Source organism: Pelophylax lessonae, assembly GCF_965119305.1.
Source record: "Pelophylax lessonae genome assembly, chromosome: 3".
Classification (NCBI taxonomy): Eukaryota; Metazoa; Chordata; class Amphibia; order Anura; family Ranidae; genus Pelophylax; species Pelophylax lessonae.
In genome coordinates, this window is record NC_138770.1 from 604,545,071 (window position 1) to 604,568,287 (window position 23,217).

Sequence of the window (23,217 nt, forward strand, 5' to 3'; positions counted from 1 at the left end):
TTTGAATTAAAAAGGAATTACGTGCATTGAGATTCTCAAATATCTATGCCGATTCCTAGTTAATTAAAAAAGAGTAGATAATGGCTTTGGCTCCAAAGTGGCTTTTTCCTTTGCGTGTATGTGACAGGTACACTTTACATACATAATTGCCAGTAAACCCAAAACGGATATTTCAGTTTGGGAGAGATTGTGGTGGGTCAGGTCACCCACAAGCTTCTTATAGCTCTGGAAATCTAGACATGGAATCTCCAAGTTCCCATCCCTGCACACCTGCCATGAGCCCAATCATAGAACGTAAAACATGTAAATAACTATTTTCCCTGTCTTCATTGTGACATGGGAAAGGAAAAAAAATTTTCCCAAAAATATTTTAGTCAACAGCAGGAAAAAAAAAAACAAATCTGACAGCATGTTGATTGCACAAAACTTAGTAGCCATCAGCGGCCATGTGAGGATTCAAATACAGAATTCTAATTCCAGCTGCCTTTAATCAGAGGCAGATGCTAACAAAAAAAAAAACACACTACTTTCAGAAAAGCACCAAATACAAACAGCCAGATTTTTCCCAATTAGAGTTTCCCTTTAAGGTTACGTAAGAGGGACTGCAGCAGAATTAAGACTTGTTTTGCTGAGACAGAACCATGGGGTACGGGAGGCAGGACATCACCACTGTAGTCTCTAAAGTGTACAAAAAGTTAAGTAGGTGACAGAAGCCACCAGCACCCGTTCATAAATTGGAATATCAGTTTTGGATGGACTGACCCTTTCATGTAAAATCACATGTATGAAAAAGGAAGAAATTTAGCACACTTAAACCTGCCCTCCTACATTGTCCATTCACAATCATATTTAGGTACCTTTAACCCCATGAAGAAAAAAAAATATATATATCTAAAACGCTCAAACTACCAATTACACGGAAGAAGAGATTTATTTTTTTCAGGTTTGAAGATGACAATGTTTATCTCAAGATAGGAATTTTTTTTTATTTCTTTTAAGCGCGCTCTCCACGGATGCGGCGTGCTAGCTGGATGTCTTTTGGCATAATTGTGACACGTTTGGCATGGATAGCACACAAGTTGGTGTCCTCAAACAGTCCGACCAGGTAGGCTTCACTAGCCTCCTACAAAAACAGAAAGATGGGGTTAGGCTCAGATTTCATGTAAAGGAATTAGATTACACAACACAAAATGTTCATAACACAAATGTTCATAATTTGCAGACAATGGGCTGCAAGAGTCATACCATAAATGATCTAAACACTTAGGCTACGTTCACATGTTAGCATAGCCGATCGCCGCAATTCTGCCTGTTGCCGTTGATCTGTAATGCCACCCCAAATGCTGTGCGATGTTGCCGCGATTTCCGCCTGCCGAATCGCAGTAACATCGCGGGTCGCATGACGCCCAAAAAGGTACAAGCGCTTCTTTGGGGCGTCATGCGACCCGCTATTTTGTTTGCGCGATGTTACCGCGATTCGGCAGGCAGAAATCACGGCAACATCGCACAGCGTTTGGGGTGCCATTGCAAATCAACGGCAACGGGCAGGCATCCTGCGATTTGCAATGATTTCCGGATCGCAGGCAGAATCGCTGTGATTCTGCCCGAGATACTCTACGCCAACATGTGAACGTAGCCTGAGGCTTCATGTACACACAGCCTACTGGTCGTGATTTGTTTTGTGTCGGCCAAACCGTTCCTGTCCTGAATGCGATTCTTCCACATTCAGGAGAGGGAGGCTGAAGCGCCCCTAACGGCATCAACTCCTAAACTCTGGTAAAAGCCTATGTGTACATGGACACACAAATTATGGAGTGGAGAGTTGAGGAGCTTTGGCAAAAAAAAAAAAAAAAAAAAAAGACAAAAGCTCCTAAACTCAAGTTTAGGAGCGGCTAGTGTACATGAAGCATCAAACTGTCAAACAACAAAGCCTCTAGTTTTCCTGCATGCAATCTTAAAAGCACTCTTGCTATATGAAAGTTGTTTTGAATGTCCTAGCATTGGGCAGGGATAAGTTATGGTAAATGGCCGTACAACACTTCTGATAGGGAGAGAATACAAAAACATTTGGAGAGAAGACTAAACGAAACTATAGTAAAACAAGTGAAGCAATTATTATAACTGATGGCACTTTTTGACAAACATCCATTGGGGGTGAGGGGAGGGTGGTGGAGGAGGTATAAAACCTTTATAAACAACTCCAGCATGTCAAACAGGGTTTATAGGCCACTGTTTTACTTTTATTTCACACCACACCAGGTCCCACAGTCTTGAGTTTGGCATAATTGTTTTTTGGCAGCATACTCAAAGTAGGCAATTACTTGCAATGGACATAATTTGTTTTAGTCAGTAAAACATATCACTGAAAGCAAGCAGGTCTGGTATACATGTTCGCTATGTGCAAAAAAAAAAAAAAAAAAAAAAAAAAAACTACTGTTTGCGGAGTTCCCCAACTTAGGCTGAGGGACATGCAAGGACTAGTTTCAAATGGAATTGCCCTGGGTTTGTTACATACGACTTGTAGTTCAACCTCAAGACAAAAACTTGGATAAAATATAGGGGAGCACTGTACTAACCACCACTGTAAAGGGGTACTCAAAGTCCGTTAGCCCCAGGAGGGGGGGGGGGGGGGGAGCTGCAGCTCCGTTCAGGTGCCCACACATAGCAAGCTCCTTGCTGTGGGGGCACTAGACAGAATGGAAGGGCCAGGAGCAGCAATGAGGGATCTGAGATCCGGGCTGCTCTGTGCAAAACCAACTGCACAGAGGTGGTAAGTATACCATAGTTAAAAAAGACCTTTACTTTTACAACTGCTTTAAATTGATTGTAAAGTCATTGGTTTTAAAAAATAAAAGTTTATATATACCTGCTCTGTGCAAGGGTATTGCACAGAGCGCTCTTTATTTCTTCTCATAGGAAGCTGCTTCCAATTGTGACACACGTGGGTGCACTCCCGAGACGAGCGGTGTGCATCCATAGACACAGTGTGACTTGGTCCCACTCCTGGCACCCTCCTCACAGGATTTGACTGAAAGTAGCAGAATCCTATGGCACCTGTTACTCTAAGCCAAACTTGTGAGAGCAGGGAGAGGGGAGAGAACAGCAGACGGCCTACAGCGCTGGACTGATGTATTTGGGGGGACAACTGGAAGTTTTTTTTTACCTAAGCATCAGTGTGAGTGGGCATTTCCCTGCTAAACATCAATGTGAGGGAAAGATTAAGGGTTCTGCCATGGTTAAATAAAAAAAAAAGCTGGGGATTATGCAGCATGCAAAATCATTTGGTCCGACAACCCCATGGCACTGCAGGCAGCAGAACTATTTAATGTGGAGGAGGATCCTGGAGGTGCAGTGTCACGTGTTCTGCCTTCATCAGACATCCTATATCTCCAGCGAGGTGCGGGAGTCTCCATGACACCGGCAAGTGCTGCGCGATATCCCAGCTGTCAGAACGGAGCCGATGCTTCCTGTATAGTTTCGGCTCCTCACAGGGGGAGTGCATTTGATATCACTCCGCCTGTGACTCAGACTCTCGACTGACCGCAAGAGGAAGCATCGGCTCTGCAGCATGCTTCCTTCAGTGCGGCTCCTCACACTCTCGCTCCATTGACGTCATCACATGTCTCAAGCTAGCATTTCCCACCAGCAGTACCCGCCAGCCAGCAAAGAGTCAACTGCGCTCCAGACTGACTGACGCAAACCTGAAAAACCAGGTTGTGAGTAGCAACATCATCAATACCAGCTAACATCACACACCTCACCAAAGAGAAGCAGTTCCAGCCATCACATTAGGGGTGAATTGAATGTTTGACCAAATATAAAAAGGCTACTTTTTAAGTTGATAATTTTGTATGTCCCCAAATGATGTTATAAATATCCAGATGGCCCTTGGCAGAAAAAGGTTCACCACCCCTGCTTTAACCACTTGCCTCCCCACACTGATTTACTTCGGCAGGGCAGCTCGGCTGCGAGTAATCACAGAGATCTATGTGATTACGTGCACGCGGTTTAGACACAGCGGGAGGAGCGGGCTCTATAGCTGCCAGTGGAGGGGCAAAAAAATAAAAAGTCCATAAATCTATCCCGTAGTTCTTAAATGCTATAACTTTGGTGCAAACCAATAATACGCTGTTTGGGATTTCTTTTTACCAAAAATATGCAGATTGGCCTAAACAGGAAAAAAAAATTAGTTTTACATTTTTCTATTGGGAATGTTTTATAGCAGAAAGTAGAAAATATTGGTGTTTTTTCAAAATTGACGCTCTGTTTTGTGTGCAAAAACTAAAAACTCCAGAGGTGATCAAACACCACCAAAAGAAAGCTCTATTTGTGGGGGGAAAAAAAGGACATCAATTGTATTTGGGTACAGCGTTGCACGACCATGCAATTTTCAGTAGAAACCGTGCCAATATGCAAAAAAATGGCCTGGTCATTAAGGATGATGTTAACTGTCCCCTTTAATAAGAATCCTTATCCTGGGGAGTTTGTTTTGTGAACAGATCCCATTGCCTTTCTGGAAGAAGGTAGAGGAGCTGAGCTGTAGGACATAAGGGGGGGGGGCATTCAAAAGCCTGTCATTTATGCAGATTCCCAGAATGCATAATAGAAGGTAGGGTTGCAACAATACCGATATCAGTGCCGATAGTAGGCATTTGTATGGGTATTGGTACTCGTGCAAATGCACAGTTGCCCGAAATCTTCTGTTTGGTTCTTAGCTGTTAGCGGGATTTTCCCCGCTAAAAGCTGTAATGTAAAGAAAAGAATGCCAGCAATTACTGGATGTTAAGAAACTAGGTCATGTGTCCTTAATCAATGACATTTTTTAATCTGTCCGCGGGATTCCCCTTCCAACCACCTCCTCCCGTCCCACCAGCTGTCAAGCCTCCTGCCCTGAAGGACAGAGAACAGCGCCACCTAAGTGCAGTAGGACCACAATTTAATGTAAAAAAAGGTAATACACTCACAAGGGTAAAACAATTCCAGCATAAAAGATGAATGTGGTGTTCATCTGCTCTACTCTCGGGTAGTAGCCGCTGTGTCGGTGGCCAGAGGTCCAGGGGGTCCCAGAACTTCCTGGTAAACGCGGAGACACTGGTGCAATGACGACGTCACTTCTGGGTACATCATCCGGGCTCAAGTGAATGTTCAAACCAAACCGCACACCCTGCCCACCTTGCTCCCTAAACAGAATAGGTGACAGCAGCCCTAAAAAACTTGCCTGTGCTGCTGAAGAGCACTGTTCCAGGATCCAATGGACACCAGTCACCCGGATCGGTCTTCATGCACAGATCACATGACAGGCTCCCACAGGGACACAGAGGAACCATATTGGTGGTATTTTACGGAGCACATCATTCTCTATGGTTGGGCCTAGGGCACAAGTGACAAAGGATACTGGGAGCAACCCAATTCATAAATGCTGCTTATGCCCAAGAGTATATTTTTAGGAAATTTCTTAGGAAGGGGAACTGGTGGGAAAGACAGGGAAGTCTTTTTTTTTTTTTAAACTTTGCTCTTAGTAAAATCTACTAGATGCTATTTATATTGAAACAAACAAAACCAGCTGCATCAATTATTACACAAAGCAAGGGGTAGGCCAAAAAAAAAAAAAAAAAAAGGTTATAGAGTCCAGAATTAAATTTCTGAAAAGGTGGTATTCAGTAAGGCTGGTCAGACTGTTTTGAATCTCGGCAGGTTCAGCAAGAACCTGCCACCATTCAAACCGTGTAAGGACAGGCTGAATGTACCAAGTTGATCGATCAATGTGGGTACAACCAGCTTGGCGGATTGTACATGCAATTACTGCTAGCGGATGGCATAGCCAATAGCAATAATCACTGTCTTCTCCCTTCGGGGGAATACAATGGCTCAGCAAGAGGGACCAGTGGTTCCAGGGAAAGGAAATCACTCCATGTATGGCTGGCATAAGTGAAAACATTTTGGCATTTCTAGTGGGTATCCCTTTTATCAGTGCTTTCTAAGAGCTTGATTATGGACGATAGAAAAACAAAGAAAAAAATGGACCAAGAAAAAGGGGGGGGGGGGGGGGGGGGTAGAATCTATAGTCTTGTCCAGTAGTCCTTATACAGTAGGGCGATGTACTAGTGTGTTCAAGAAGTGTTTCACTGGCAAGAGCACCAGATTCTAAGTCTTTTTTTGATCTGCAGTCTCGTCTCTACACCTCTTCAAAAGGGCAGGGTTGTGTTAAAATCCTTCTCCACCTGTTAGTATCACAGAGGAGGGGGCGGAGAGCAGTTACTGTGTGAGAGCTGATTGGAGGAAAAGCACATGCCCCTTTACCACAGCACACAGGAGCCAAAGATTGGTACAAAGCTCTGTCCTGAATAGACAAGCTGTGTGCTGAGCTCTCCTTCCCCTCACAAATTTATCTTGCATGTCAGGAAAACTTCTCAGAAGTGACTCATGCTAACAGGAATGAGGCACCAGAGAGAGAAATGACACTCAAGCCTAGTACACACGATGAGATTGGACGAATGACCATCTGCTTTTATTTGCAGGCTAGTCTCCATATTGAATGCGAATAGGTTACAAAATTTAGAAAATTCTTGTACTACAAAAAAAATTCAGAAGTGATGTAATGTATTTGTATTGTACTTTCTGGACGAAAACTGTACGGATTAGAACGAAAATCGTACGATCTGGTATGGTATGAGAAAAATGTTTGCGTTTGTCCCGTCAGAATATTTCGGACAGCTGTGTACCAACAATCAGATCATACGATTGCGTCGAAAGCAGAATTTTTCGTCTGGTTTTCTCATCGTAGAACTACAGAGCTTGGGAGACAGATAAGTAAACACTACGGATGCATGCGCTTTGTTCAGATTTCATAACTGAAGTTAACAACCACTTTAATGCATTCAGGTAAAAAGCCTTCCACTAGCTGTTCCGCCTACCCTCCCCCTAAACACTTACCTCTATAGCAAGGATGTTAAAAACATCCCCCTCCAGCAACTCTGCCTAGGTCTCCAGTCCCACCGGGAGACCTGAGCAACCAGCTGGGACATCCGCTGGCTGATTGGAGCCCCGAACGAAGCCAGATTCGGCTCTGATCATGTGACCCAGAAGTGATGGCACGACACTTCCGATTTACTCAGCTGCCAACAGCGCCGATTTAAAAGTGACAGTATTCAAAAAAAAAAAAAAAATTATATATATATATATATATAATTTCAGCATTTTGAATGCTTTGAAATGCAGTGGAGGGGTCTGGGGCCTTTTAGACCCCAGATTCCTCCATAAAGCGTACCTGTCACAAGGAATGTTTACATTCTTTGTGACAGCAAGTAAAAGTGATCAGAAATAATAATAAAAAAAAAAAATTTGAAAGTGCCCCCCGTCCATGTGATTTTGCACACGAAAGAAAACACATTTTAAGTGAAAACATGTGAGGTTTCGCTGTGATCGCCAGAGCAATAATTCTAGCAAAAGACCTTCTCTCTAACTCTAAACTGGTAACTGTTACATTTTTAAAGCGTTGCCTATGGAGATTTTTAAGTACCGTAGTTTGTGGCCATTCCACGAGTGTGCGCAATTTTAAAACATAACATGTTGTTAGGTATCTATTTACTCGACGTGACATCTTTCACAATATACAAAAAAAATTGGGCTAACTTTACTGTTTAGCTTTTAATTCAGTGAAGTATATTTTTTTCCAAAAAATTGCGTTTGAAAGACCACTGCGCAAATACTGCGTAACAAAATATTGCAATGACCTGCCGAGTCTGCAAAAAAAAAAAAAAAAAATTTATATTTATATATATATATGTTCAAATAATTTTCTAGCAAAAAATACTGATTTCAACTTATAAACATGTAACAAAAATAGGCTTGGTCCTGAAGTGGTTAAATTATTTACTGCATGGCCAAAGCAAGGAAAATATGGTATTAAGTGTCCAGTAAACAATGTACTACAGACTGGCGAAGACGTAAACAATGTACTACAGACTGGCGTACAGTCTTCAATGTGGAAGAAAAACAAGCGCGTGTGTAATTTTTGTTATTGCGCTCATCTGTTCAGGCTTCATTAAAAAACCAATTATTCCACTGAATAGCTTTGGCTGAGACAGCTGATGTATGCAACTGATGAGTGTCACACCTCAAAAATAATGAAAGAAGAAGTGTGCTGACTGAGAATGAAGCAGCTTCTTAGTTTTAGGACAGAGTGGAGAAGGTTTAGAATGCACCAGGTTTTTATTGCCGTGTACCCACTGTGGAAGAATCACCCTCTCAACTGTCATGGTGACCATTATAATTACAGGGGGGAATAAAAGTGATGTAAAATCCAAAATCTTGCAGTTGTCCCTGGAACAGGAAGAGAGAGAAAAGCTTCTGATGGGGACAGTTGTTCCCATGACAATTTTCTAAAAGGAGATTTTCCCTCACTTCTGGCTGTCCTTGAGACAGGAAATTAAAGGAAATATACATAATGGGACACCAAGCAGAAATAAAACCTAAAGGGAGGGCGGGGTGTAAATTTTTAAAGGTAGCCCTACACAGCGTCAATATCCTGTTGGTACCACCCGGCTCCACTAAAGTAGATTAAAAAAAAATTAACTAGGCCATGGTGAGAAAATAAATAAATAAAAAAATCAATCGGCCTATTAGTGGCTGCATCCTATCAAATTCCAATTTTAATGTAAAGATTTCGCAACTTTGGAGAAAAATATTAGCCTGACATTACCCTTCAAGAGGAACTGAAGTTGCACACAAAAAAAAAAAAAGCTAGGAGTTAGATTTGTATTTCTCGAAAAAGAAAGGCAAAAAAATATCATCCATCTATATCTCCTTGCTCCCAGCAATTCTTCCTTTTAGAATGTCCATCACATGCACAGCATAGTGTGCAGCTGTGAACAATATAACACCTGTAGGCTTAAGCAGGACTTACATCAAAGCCCACCCAAAAGCCAAAAAGGAGCCCTGAGCGAAATGTTATTTAAAAAAAAAAATTAAAAAAAAAAAAAAAAAAACGCACAGGTGATCAAATACCACTAAAAGAAAGCTCTATTTGTGGGAAATGAAGGACATCAATTTTATTTCGGTACAGCGTCGCACAATCGTGCAATTTTCCGTTAAAGTAACGCAGCGCCGAATCACAAAAAATGGCCTGGTCTATAAGGGGGCAAATCCTTCCAGTCCAGAACTGGTTAAGCTACTACCTGCTGCTTGCTACATACTACAGGGAATGTCACTGCACTGGCCTAGTATGCACCTTTAATGGAACACCAATATCCTTTGTATTTCAACTGCAGCACACTGGTTTATACTCTTGAGCATCAATTATAGATAGCACAGATTTATGCTAAACAGATGCACATCTATAACTAGTGGGCCAGTTATTTATCCAATTAGGGGGTCCTCCCATTCAGGATCTAGCTGTCGATTCAGCAATAAACTGTGGCCAATCAGGGCTTTATTAAATTTGGTTTTCGCTGTTTTTCACAGCATTTACAATAGAACCAGCTGCACTAAATATACAACTAGATCTACATTTTGAATGCTAGTTTTTCATCTAGGCCACCTGGTTCTATCACACCGAACAATCCGGATTGTTTTTAACACTGGTTTGCATGTTTTGTTGTTTAATTTTTGGAAGGTGTCGGATTTTTTCCCCAAGTAGATTGTATTCCACACAAACTTAACAAGTTTTCATTAAACCTTTGTGCATACTATACTGCGTGGTTAACTTTATTGCCTACTTCTCACAGTCTGTACTATACAGCTATCCCGCCCCCCCCTTTTTTTCTTACCTTTTTTAGGCAATTTCCACACCCAATTGGTGAGTCCGTGAGTATTTTAATCCCTCAATTGTCAGGTGAAATTCACCTTTCCTTTTCAATGCCACAATACAGCGCCTGAATGTCTCGCTCCAGGTCAGCAGGGGCCAGGTACAGCACAGCAAAGCCAAGCTGAAATAAGGCCGATCCTGAATGTTGCATATAGAAACGATCTCAGCAGCTGGAGGGAACAATTCGCTATCAAATTTCAAAATGTTCTCCACAGGCATGCTGGGTGTGGGAGGGTTAGGGTCCCCCCCCCCCCGAGCTGGTCAACCGCTTTTGCCAGGGTCTAAATTCTCCTTAGACTCCTGCAGTATAACCCAGCAATCTCAATTTCTGTGCCCCTCAAATAAGAAAGGACAGTTTATATTTACCCACTTGCTTCAAGGCTGCTTTCACATGCATTTTTGCTGTGGTGCGTTAAATTTAACGCACTACATGACGTGGTTTTGCCATGTTTGCATTGTATTTTCCCCAGATCACTTCTGAGATGCTATTTTAATGATTTTCAGTGCGACTTGCTTGCAACTGATGAGACTTCACGCACAGACATGGCATCAGCATTAGATAAGAAGCTTTCCTGAGATAATTAAGAAGTGTTTTTTTAGCACCCATCTCTCCTCTCAGGTCATCCTTTCTGCCAAAAAACTTTACTCCCAAGCACATTTTATTCACACTTCAGCGTAGAGGAAGCGTACATTCCCAATCAAGTATTTTGCCCTACTTGTGACAAATGCACCAAAGTAGCTCAAGAACATTTTCAGCCGTGGAGTAGCATGTTTTTTTCAGTGTGCATTTCCGTGCGTTTTGTCGCACGGCAAAACATGCGTCTGTTAACCCTGACTGAGGTGTCATTATTAATAAGGCTGCATTCACATCTGCCCGTTTCCAAACGAGTGGCAACCGGCACAGAAAACACGCTTTGGTGTGCATTTTGGACATGCACTACAAATGTGCATCGAGCTTGTGTCGCCATAATGGCAACACAAGGGCGCTGTACTGTATCTCCAAAATAAATGGGAATACATGTGGGTCGCCACGCATTCGGAAATGCAGATGTGAAAGCAGCCTAATTATTAGCAGACTCGCATTTTGCCACACATGACAAAAACTAGCTACAATCGTGCCAAAATGCACACTGAAAAAAGACGCAACCACTCAACAGAAAAGGCTCTTAAAGCGGTTGTAAACTTTCTAAATTATTATTATTTTTTTTTTTTTTTTTTTACAAGCTGAAAGAGAAACACATAATGAGCTAGTATGCATCGCATACTAGCTCATTATGAAATACTTACCTTAGAACGAGCCCCCGCCGTGCCGTCCACTCACCTCTATGAGGGGCGACATGTCCAGTCGCCTGTCTTCCGGGATCGCGGCATCCGGCCACCTGATTGGCCGGAGCAGCGGTGACGTCACTCGCGCGCGGGAGGCGACAGTCACTGCACGGGGCTTTGAAGGAACGGCACCAGCGGCTGTTCCTTCAGAGCGCATGCGCCAGTGACGTCACTGGCTGCATATAAGGTAAATATCTCCTAAACGGTACATGTTTAGGAGATATTTACAGTACCTATAGGTTAGACAAGTGTCAGAGGAGGGTTTACTTCCTCTTTAAGCTACTTTGGGGCTTTTGTTGCACATAGGGCAGCCCATTCGAGTGAATCAGCTGCGTTATTCGTGAGGACGTGAGAAAAACTGGCAAAAAAAAAAAAAAAAAAACGGTGAGTGGGAACACACACGTTTCTGCTACGCTCAGGTGTGCATGGAATGGACTTCCAGGCATTTCCCCATATTTGTAGCGTTTTAAACATGCATATATGTTCATTACAGGATCTATTGTATATATATTTTTGACCTGAAATCCGATATCCTTAGGAATTCAATCCTGGCCATGGACTCGAAGTCTAAAGCAAGTTGGTTAGCATTAAAAGCCAAACAACTAGCATTTTCTAAACAAAAGCTCAGCAAACAACGTACTATACATCTTTCAAAAATAATTTTGATTAATTGAAATACTAAACAAAAAAAGGTTACCTGCAAAGCACCAATAGCAGCGCTCTGGAAGCGCAAATCTGTTTTGAAGTCCTGAGCGATTTCACGAACCAAACGCTGAAAAGGAAGTTTGCGAATCAGCAACTCAGTGGACTTCTGGTAACGCCTGATTTCACGGAGAGCCACGGTACCCGGCCTGGATAGACATAGGCAAGAGGTTTCATAAACAAAATCATTTATACAATTAGTCTTTTTTTCCCCCTTTAAAATTTTAAAGAACACAACATGCCTTTTGTTGACCATACCCAGACCTCATTTATATACAGCACTCTAGGCATGATAGATACATAATGGTTTCTGTAGGCAGCAAGATTTTTTTTCTTCCCTTTCTTAGCAATGAATACCAATGCTCTTTTCTCCAAGTCAAATCACAGATTCAAACATTTCTACATAAATAAGATGTGCACAAGCAACACCCAAGAACAAAAATGTAATAATGATGAGGTGACTGCTTTAGGTTTGCGATTATAGCAGGAACACGTCCTAACCTAGGGTGACAACACTCAGATGGTTGAGCATTGTGGTAACTTACTGAGCCTTCCTGTCGGTGTGAAACTGACTGGCCAAATGATGGACAGCTAGCTCACATGGACAGTCTGCAGGACTGCCAAAAAAACAGTAAATGAAAATTGTGTTACCTGCAAAACAAATGTGCATTTATTATTTTTTAAAGATGAACTTTATAGCAGACTTTGTGTCAGGTTACTTGCTGACAGACCACCACCTGGCCTCTTCTACAGGATCAGAAACTACAGCTAATGGGCCATACACACTAAGATTTTCTGAATACTTTTTCCTTTAGATTTACCAAAACCATATAATATGAGGTCAGACCTAAACACTTTCAATTTGTATGCAATCTGGCAGGCCCTTGCACTGCATAAAAAAGGTAAATCTAAAGGAAAAAGTCTTCAGAAAATCTTATAGGGTGTATGGCCCTTAATACTAAACCCAGGACCAGGATGTGGGCGGGGCACTGTGCAAAGTTATCTTAAACCTACAATCACATGTATCAGCCAATGAGGAGGCAGAGAGCTGAGAAAGTAGCAGCTCTTGTGCACATCGCTGGATCCCGACTGGGCTCGGGTAAATATTGAGGGAGGTCTGGGGAGGGGAAAAAAAAAAAAAACGTTTGCATTTAGAACCACTTTAATAGGCATTTCCCTTTTTTACCCCGATAATGCCTTCATTTAGAAGTATACAGGCGCATCTCAAAATTAGAATATCTAAAAGTTAGTTTATTTCAATAATTCAAAAAGTGGTATAGAGGTATATATTTCAAGCATTTCTCTTTTATTTTTGATGATTATGGCTCACAGCTAGTGAAAACCCAAAATTCAGTATCTCATAAAATTAGTTTACATAAGACAAAAAAAAAAAAAGTTTTAATACAGAAATGTTGGCTTACTGAAAAGTATGAGAAAGTATGTCCATGTACAGTATAGTATGCACTCAATACTTGGTCGGGGCTTCTTTTGCATGAATTACTGCATCAATGCGGTGTGGCATGGAGGCGATCAGCCTGTGGCACTGCCGAGGTGGTATGGAAACCCAGGTTGATTTGATAGTGGCCTTCAGATCGTCTGCATTAGGTCTCATCTTCCTCTTGACAATACCCCACAGATTCCCTACTGGGTTTAGGTCAGGCGAGTTTGCTGGGCAATCAAGCACAGTGAAACCATCATCCTATAACCAGGCATTGGTCTTTTTGGCAGTGTGGGAAGGTGCCAAGTCCTGCTGGGAAATGAAATCAGCATCTCCATATAGTTGGTCAGCAGAGGGAAGCATGAAGTGCTCTAAAATTTTCTGGTAGAGGGCTGTGGTGACTTTGGACTTGATAAAACACAGTGGACCAACACCAGCAGATGACATGGCTCCCCAAATCATCACTGACTGTGGAAACTTCACACTGGACCTCATGCAACTCGGATTCTGTGCCTCTCCACAGTGTGTGGTGGCTCTTGAAGCACTAATACTGGCCGTAGTCCACTGCTTGCGAATCTCCCCCAAAATTATTGAATGGTCTTTGCTTCACAATCCCCTCAAGCCTGCGGTTATCGCTGTTGCTTGTGCAACTTTTTCTACCAGATTTTTTCCTTCCACTCAACTCAACATTAATATGCTTGGATACAGCTCTCTGAACAGCCAGTGTCTTTGGCAATGACCTTTTGTGACTTACCCTCCTTGTGAAGGGTGTCAATGACTGTTTTCTGGACAACTGTCAAGTCAGCAGTCTTCCCCATGATTGTGTAACCTACTGAACCAGACTGAGAGACCATTTAAAGGATCAGGAAACCTTTACAGGTGTTGAGTTAATTAGCTGATTAGAGTGTGACACCATGAGTCCACAAAATTGAACTTTAACAATATTCTAATATTTTGAGATTTTTTTTTTTTTTTTTATTAGCTTTAAGCAATAATCCTCAAACCTAAAAGAAAGAAATGCTTGAAATATCACTCGGTGTAATGAATCTGTATAAGAGTTTCACTTTTTGAACTGAATTACTAACTTTATGAAGATATTCAAATTTTTTAAGATGCACCTGCAGATGAAAGAACCATCTTTTAAAGCAGCCTCAATCTTTTTACTCAGGCAAATGCTTGGATATCTGAAACTGATACCTTTGCAGTGTGATTTGGTTCAAATTGCACCGCAAAGGTATCAGTACTCGGTATTGGTGAGTACTTGACCGAAAGTATTGGTTCTCTTTTCATCAGTAAAAACAAAAAAAAAAAAAAACCCGTAGCAGTGCAACCCTAACAAAAACAAAACAAAAAACGTAAGGTTTTTACACAAACAGAATAAATGGACGACATCCACTTAGGTCCACAAAATCAAACAGAAAAGGATGCAAAACTCTTCAGTTTTTTCCCGTGGTTCTAAATGGACTCTTATGTTAAGGGACATACCTTTGTTTACATATGCCTGTCCATAAACATGCGTCGTCCCTGGCCAGGTGACGGGTAGATCACAATCTTGCCCCTGCCTTGCCGACTCCCTTCTGACAGGGCTGTATAGCAAAGCTGAGAAGTGCCATAGCTAATCCTAGCTAGCAAAGGCTTTCCCCCGCCCCGCATTTACCATATCCTAGGACAGGATAACTCGGCGGGTACGGACTCTTGTGTGAACGCGCCTGAGCTCCTCCCAGGAGTGTATTGCAGGGCTCGACAAACCCCAGGCACCACGTTGCATTGGCGACTAGAATTAGCGGCCAGGTACCTCGGCTACGCTGCAGCAGGCGTCTTGTTGCCAGACATCCCAAGTCTCCTGCGAGGTGCGGGTATCTCCCGGACACATGCAAGTTACATAGTCAGGTTGAAGGGAGAAAAAAAAAAAAAGACAGGTCCATCTGGCTCAACCAATAAACAGTAAAAAAAAATACAAGCATACAATCATATATACACAATCCTATACCCACAGTTGATCCAGGGGAAGGCAAAAAAAAAAAAAACCCCAGCAAAGCATGATCCAATTTGCTCCAGCAGAGGGAAAAAAATTCCTTTCCCCCAAAAGGCAATCAGATATTCCCTGGATCAACTTTACCTATAAATATTAGTACCCATTTATATTATGTGCACCTAGGAAAGAATCCAGGCCTTTTTTCAAAGCAATCTAATAAGCTAGCCAGAACCACCTCTGGAGGGAGTCTATTCCACATTTTCACAGCTCTTACTGTGAAGAAACCTTTCCATTTTTGGAAACAAAATCTCTTTTCCTCTAGATGTAAAGAGTGCCCCCTTGTCCTCTGATGACCTTAAATTGAATAACTCAACACTAAGTTCACTATATGGACCCCTTATGTATTTATACATGTTGATCATATCCCCCCTTAATCTCCTCTTCTCAAGAAAGAATAAATTCAGTTCCTCTAATCTTTCCTCATAGCGGAGCTCCTCCATGCCTCTTATCAGTTTAGTTGCTCTTCTCTTTCTCCAGTTCCTCAATATCCTTTAAGAACTGGTGCCCAAAACTGAACTTCATATTCCAGATGAGGTCTTACTAATGATCTGTACAGGGGCAAAATTATATCTATCTATCTATCGTCCATGCCTCTGTTAATACAAGAAAGGACTTTGCTTTCTTTGGAAACTGCAGCTTGGCATTGCATGCTTTTAGGCTTATGATCTACCAGAACATCCAGATCCTTTGCCACCATTGATTCCCCCAGTTCTACTCCCCCTAGTATATATGACGCATGCCTATTCTTAGCCCCCAAGTGCCAAGTGATGTCCCAGCTGTCTGCCAGCTGTGACAGAACGGAGCCGGTGCTTCCTGTATAGTTCTGGCTTCGCCCTGTCACAGGCATAGTGATATCAAATGCAACAGATCCGGAGTTTGCAGCTACTGGTCACAAAGATAAGCAGGGGATAAATAGATACCCAACATGTTACACTTTAAAACTGCATCTGCCCAAGAAATGGCAGCAAACTACTGTGGCAAAAATGTTCTATAGGCGTCGCTTTAAAAGCCTTTGCAGGTTACTAGTTTAGAGCTACGCAGAGGGTCTGGCATGAGAACTATTGCTCTCGCTCCAATGATTGCATCAATATCTCACATGTGTGATGCAATCATCATTTACATATGCATGCGGGAGTAACGTTATGTGTTCCCCATTTGCACTTAAGCACGGGGGGGGGGGGGGGGTACTTTATATTTAACATTTTTATTTTATACAAAACTTTACACTTTTTTTTTTTTTTAATTTGGGGTTAACTATTTCTATCACAAGAAATGAACAACATCCCTTGTGACAGCTTGGGAAATAATGACAGTTGCCACTTCCTGTTTCTGGGGCCACAGAGAGAGAAACATCAGAGCCTGGGAGAGGCGGCGGCTGGGACCCCCTTCCGTCACCCGCAGAAGTGATCAAGTGGCTATTTAGCCACTTGAACCACTTTGACTACAAAGGAAATTGCCGGCTGAAAAATTCAATACTGGGATGATGCCTGTAGGTAACATGACATGTTAGGTATCTATTTGTTCTTCGTATCATCATCATTTAGATTTTACAGAAAAAAAAAAAATATGGGTTGTGTATTGTTTTAAGTATTTTTTTTTAAATTGCATTTGCAAAAATTGCTGCGCAAATAACATGCAACATAAAAAATTGCAATGACAGCTATTTTATTCTCTAGTGGCTGTACAAAAAAAAAAAAAATGATATATATATAGATATATATTTGGGTGTTCCAAGTAATTTTCTAGCAAAAAACACAGTTTAGCTATATGAGAGAAGTGTGAGAATTGGCCCGGTAAGCAAGTGGTTATTACCGCTTTCATATCACTACTGTAGCACTTCACGTGAAAGTCTGGTTGAAAAATTTAAAAACAGAGTCCATTTATTTCAACCAATAAAAAGGGGGAAAAAAACAGACACATGTGAATGAGCCTTAAGGCTCGGTTCACATCTACAGAATGCAATCAAGCGTGGGCATGCTTCCACGTGTTTTTTTTATCATGTTACTGCATGTAGGCAGCCTATTCATTTAAATGGGCTGCTTTACGCATGAAAAATGGAAAAGAATTTCCTGACTTTTTCAGAAACACAGCAGCACCATGTAGCTTAAAGTGCACATTTGCCGATGTATTAGGATGTCATTAACAATTAGGCCTCATACACGCAGGACATTTTGACAACTCTAGAAGCCTTTCCTCCAGGCAGCAGCATTATGGCAGAAAAAACACTGGACACATGTAAAAATGTGTAACACGTTAAGGGGCGTCCAGCACTTGGACGTTATTTAATTGAATTGTTTAGAAGAATAATTTATTCTGGCTACTAAAATAATTACTCAAGCGCAACTAGCATTAACCACTTCCTGACAGTCATAGTAAAATGATCGGCCGCAAAGTGGTTGTCCCATCCTGGCCCGGGCCTCATATGATGTCCAGCAAAATAGGCCATCGGTGATGCAGTGTGTCACTCCGACACACCGCATCTCCGATCCCGGTAAAGAGTCTATGATGTGGGCTCTTTACCATGTGATCAGCTGTGTCCTATCACAGCTGGTCACATAGTAAATAGGAAGTGCCGTTGATCGGCTTTCCTCAGTTCGTGCCTGACAGGTGTGAGTAGAGGAGGGCCGATCGGCAGCTTTCCTGACTGGGGGGAGAGAGAGGGGTCTGTGCTGGTAATCAGAGGATTGATTACCAGTGCAGACCCTTGGGGGATGCCACTAGAGCCACCTGCCCGGCCACCATGCCATCAGTGTGCATGCTTTCACTACAGCTGCGTCTGAAAATTGGTACCCAAATATGCAGTTGCTCTGTGCCAAGAGGCCACATATTTGTGTAGGTCAGCGCCTAGGGCATTGATGGTGAACCTTGACACCCCAGATGTTATGGAACTACATTTCCCATGATGCTCGTGCACTCTGCAGTGTAGTTGAGCATCATGGGACATGTAGTTCCAAAACATCTGGGGTGCCAAGGTTTGCCATCACTGGCCTAGGGCATTGATGAACCTTGACACCCCAGATGTTATGGAACTACATTTTCCATGATGCTCAACTACACTGGAGAGTGCATTAGCATAATGGGAAATGTAGTTCCAAAACATCTGGGGTGCCAAGGTTCACCATCACTGCCCTAGGGGTTTAAAGGCATGTTCACTGACAGGCAGATGCATCAACAGCCTGAAAACCACTTAGAAGGCATTGCTATAAAACCTGGAAAAAAAACAAAACAAAACACTGCAGAGATCTCACAGGTGTAAGTTAAACTTAGCAAGGAGAAAAAGCAAGGAGAAAAAACGTGGGTATGAGAAACCTCAAGCACAGACTCTGCTGCGACTAATCACATCCAGCACTGCAAGTGTTAAACTGACAGATTTGTGTGTGTTGGCTTGCGGCACTCTGCTGCCCTCTATGGCCAGCTCCGGAGCACTGCAAAGCACACTGCCAGTCAAATGGGAACTGTGCCAATTTCCGCTGATGAGAAATAATAATAATAATAATAATATCAATGTGTAGAATGAGCCCCAAACCTCACTTCAACAAGCTAAAGAGCAAAGCAAAGAGAACATTTTAAATAAGGCAAAGAGCACAACTACAACCATAGCTAGCAATTATTTCAAGCTAAAAAATTATATATAAAAATTATTTTTTTTTCTAAAACCCCCACAGCAACTAAAAAAACTAAAACAGCCTATTATGCAAATCTGCATTTCCCACTTCACTGACAAAGTAGTTTTCAATACTTTTTGCATATTATGCAGATAATTATTTAATTGTTAATTCAATTAATAATTGCACAATGCAATCTAAAAACGGTAAACAGCCCAAAAAAGAAAATAAAGGTCATCATAAAAAAATGCAAAAAATACTTTTGCACTTTAAAAAGAAAAAAAGAAGATTGATGTTACGATGGGAAACCCCCGTGCTGTAACACGCACACTCTGCCCGCTCAAAAATATCCATGGATTCATCACCAAAACAAAAATAAGCCGCTAAATTGTGCCGCGCATGCGCAGAGCGCGCGTCACGGGCACCCGCGCTGCTTTATCTTATTACCTGTAACGGTGAGGCTTCTTCACCCCTCCGGTAGAGGGCGCGCTCTTCCTCGCCGCCTTGGTGGCCAGCTGCTTCCTGGGAGCCTTCCCGCCGGTGGATTTACGGGCTGTCTGCTTGGTACGGGCCATCTTACCGACAACGGACGGGTCCTAAACCTGACCGGGGGGAGGAGGAGGAAGGACAGAATATAAATATCAGATGCTGTAATGTAAATAAAAAAGGAAATAAAGTCATTGTTCTCCTCCAGCACGGCTCTCTCTATCTCCTCCACGTCTCCCAGTCACCTAACATGACCGATATTCAAACTGTGGCGCTGTGCTGTGCTGGGTGCTCCCCTCCTCCTCCTCCATAACTTCCTCATTTACATGGAGGATCCTGGGGGGGGGGGGGCACACTGTCCTCACCCCCCCCCCCCATTTCCAGTCTCTCCTATGGGGGGGGGGGGCAGACTTTAGGATTTGGTGGCAATGCGGCCACAGCAAATATAATAATAATATTAAAAATAAAAAGGCAGAACCTCCATCCCCAGGCAGGAGATCAGAGCTCAGCCCTCCCTGCTGGGACAAAGCTGGGGGGGGGGGGGGGGCACAGACTGGGCCATCTGCAGCCCTGGAAATGGGCACACTGGGCAAACTCCAACCAACTAGCACAGTCTACCCCCCCCCCCCCCAGCACTAAGCAGGTGCCAGCTGCTATCACTTCCAGGTGGTTAGATCCCCCCCCCCCCGGAGTTATAGAGTGGGGGGGGTCCTAGGATAAAGTTTGGGGGTCCCCTGTGTACAGGGAGGGATCCATAGAGGAGAAGGGGGGGGGGCTGGGATTCCCATGCCTGCCTGGAAGTGAATGTAATGAATGTTGTTACATTGTATCCTCTGCACACAATGCAGCACACAGCCCCCCCCCCACGTGTAAGAGGAGACCCCCCCCCTCCCCCCAATTACCACCACGGGGGGAGGGGGGGCAGGAAGGGTAAAATATGGGGTGCAATAGGGATAATCACACACAAATACACACAAGGTGCCCCCAGACCCCCCTCCCCCTCCTCTGTGTCCTCCCAGCCAGGCAGGAAATATGGAGAGAGCTCAGCACACTACTGGGGGGACCGGGGGGAGCTTTGCACCCGATTTACAGCACTTTCCCGCACTCTGCGCCCCCCGGGGCCGCTCTCACCTGTTAGCCGGGAGTGTGAGGGACAGCTTGGTGCGGGTAAGGGGGGCACCGGGCGGGGGGAGCGGGAGAATTCATCGAATGAAAGGGCCCGGGTGTGAGGAGGGAGAGCGGGGAGAGGACGGGGCCGCTTATCCCCGCCGATATACACCGCTACAAACTTTCTACCGGGGGGGCGGGGGGACCGGGGACAGGCCGGCCGGGAGAGGAGGGGGGGCTTCCCGGGACCGGAGCGGACAGTTCTCTGCCAGCTCGGGGGTCCGGGAGAGGGACGAGGAAACTTACCTTCCCCGCTACTGGAGAGAGCACAGGCGGCTGCTGCTGAGGGCTGCAACACACAATTGAAAAATGGCTGAAAGCTGGCGAGTCCCAGAGAGCCGCTCACTCACCGCCCGCCGACCAATCAGGAACAATGGAGGGCCGGACCCGGGATGGGGATGTGTGTACAAACACAAAGACATGCTCTACTACTAATACTACTACTACTTCTATACTCCACTACTACATCCCTCTACTACACTCCACTACTACTATACTCCACTACTACATCCCTCTACTACTACTATACTTCACTACTATACTCTACTACTCTATGACAGGACCCGGGATGGGGATGTGTGTACAAACACAAAGACATGCTCTACTACTAATACTACTTCTCTATCCCACTACTATACTCCACTACTACTATACTTCACTACTACTACCATATCCCACTACTACTATACTACACTACTACTACACTCCACTACTATACTCTACTACTCTATGACAGGACCTGGGATGGGGATGTGTGTACAAACACAAAGACATGCTCTACTCTCCACTACTATTATATACCACTACTATACTCCACTACTATACTCTACTACACTCCATTACTACTACTATTATATCCCTCTACTACTACTATTATATACCACAACTATACTCCACTACTACTACTATATCCCTCTACTACTACTACTATATCCCACTACTACTACTATATCCCTTTACTATACTCCACTACTACTATATCCCTCTACTACTACTCCACTACCACCATATCCCACTACTACTATATCCCTCTATTACTACTATACTCCACTACTACTACTACTATATCCCTCTACTACTACTATACTCCACTACTATTACTACTATATCCCTCTACTAATACTATACTCCACTACTACTACTATATCCCTCTACTACTACTATACTCCACTACTACAACTATATCCCTCTACTACTACTATATCCCACTACTACTACTATATCCCACTACTATACTCCATTACCACCATATCCCACTACTACTATATCCCTCTATTACTACTATACTCCACTACTACTACTACTATACTCCACTACTACTACTATATCCCTCTACTACTACTATACTCCACTACTACTATACTCCACTACTACATCCCTCTACTACTACTATACTTCACTACTATACTCTACTACTCTATGACAGGACCCGGGATGGGGATGTGTGTACAAACACAAAGACATGCTCTACTACTAATACTACTTCTCTATCCCACTACTATACTCCACTACTACTATACTTCACTACTACTACCATATCCCACTACTACTATACTACACTACTACTACACTCCACTACTATACTCTACTACTCTATGACAGGACCTGGGATGGGGATGTGTGTACAAACACAAAGACATGCTCTACTCTCCACTACTATTATATACCACTACTATACTCTACTACACTCCATTACTACTACTATTATATCCCTCTTCTACTACTATTATATACCACAACTATACTCCACTACTACTACTATATCCCTCTACTACTACTACTATATCCCACTACTACTATCCCACTACTACTACTATATCCCACTACTACTACTATATCCCTTTACTATACTCCACTACTACTATATCCCTCTACTACTACTCCACTACCACCATATCCCACTACTACTATATCCCTCTATTACTACTATACTCCACTACTACTACTACTATATCCCTCTACTACTACTATACTCCACTACTATTACTACTATATCCCTCTACTAATACTATACTCCACTACTACTACTATATCCCTCTACTACTACTATACTCCACTACTACAACTATATCCCTCTACTACTACTATATCCCACTACTACTACTATATCCCACTACTATACTCCATTACCACCATATCCCACTACTACTATATCCCTCTATTACTACTATACTCCACTACTACTACTACTATACTCCACTACTACTACTATATCCCTCTACTACTACTATACTCCACTACTACTATACTCCACTACTACATCCCTCTACTACTACTATACTTCACTACTATACTCTACTACTCTATGACAGGACCCGGGATGGGGATGTGTGTACAAACACAAAGACATGCTCTACTACTAATACTACTTCTCTATCCCACTACTATACTCCACTACTACTATACTTCACTACTACTACCATATCCCACTACTACTATACTACACTACTACTACACTCCACTACTATACTCTACTACTCTATGACAGGACCTGGGATGGGGATGTGTGTACAAACACAAAGACATGCTCTACTCTCCACTACTATTATATACCACTACTATACTCCACTACTATACTCTACTACACTCCATTACTACTACTATTATATCCCTCTACTACTACTATTATATACCACAACTATACTCCACTACT

At 42.9% G+C, this 23,217-nt stretch overlaps 1 protein-coding gene across 1 annotated transcript; it reads right to left on the minus strand.

Moving 5' to 3' along the window:
- Positions 1-912: 912 nt before the first annotated feature.
- H3-3A (H3.3 histone A) lies at positions 913-20,941 on the minus strand. The gene is made up of 4 exons (XM_082252473.1): positions 20,811-20,941; positions 19,359-19,513; positions 11,829-11,982; positions 913-1,123 (listed from the first exon to the last, which is right to left on the minus strand). The coding sequence occupies exons 2-4, from the start codon at positions 19,484-19,486 to the stop codon at positions 995-997; spliced, it is 411 nt and encodes a 136-aa protein (XP_082108599.1). The 5' UTR covers positions 19,487-19,513; positions 20,811-20,941; the 3' UTR covers positions 913-994.
- Between the last annotated feature and the right edge of the window lie 2,276 nt (positions 20,942-23,217).

What these genes read in the sequence shown, in the direction of transcription:
- H3-3A (XM_082252473.1), bottom strand. Translation starts at nt 19,486, where the DNA reads ATGGCCCGTACCAAGCAGACAGCCCGTAAATCCACCGGCGGGAAGGCT. An exon ending in AAGAAGCCTCACCGTTACAG is followed by an intron (nt 11,983 to 19,358) that starts GTAATAAGATAA and finishes ATGTCTATCCAG; the next exon opens with GCCGGGTACCGTGGCTCTCC. An exon ending in CTGCTATTGGTGCTTTGCAG is followed by an intron (nt 1,124 to 11,828) that starts GTAACCTTTTTT and finishes CTGTTTTTGTAG; the next exon opens with GAGGCTAGTGAAGCCTACCT.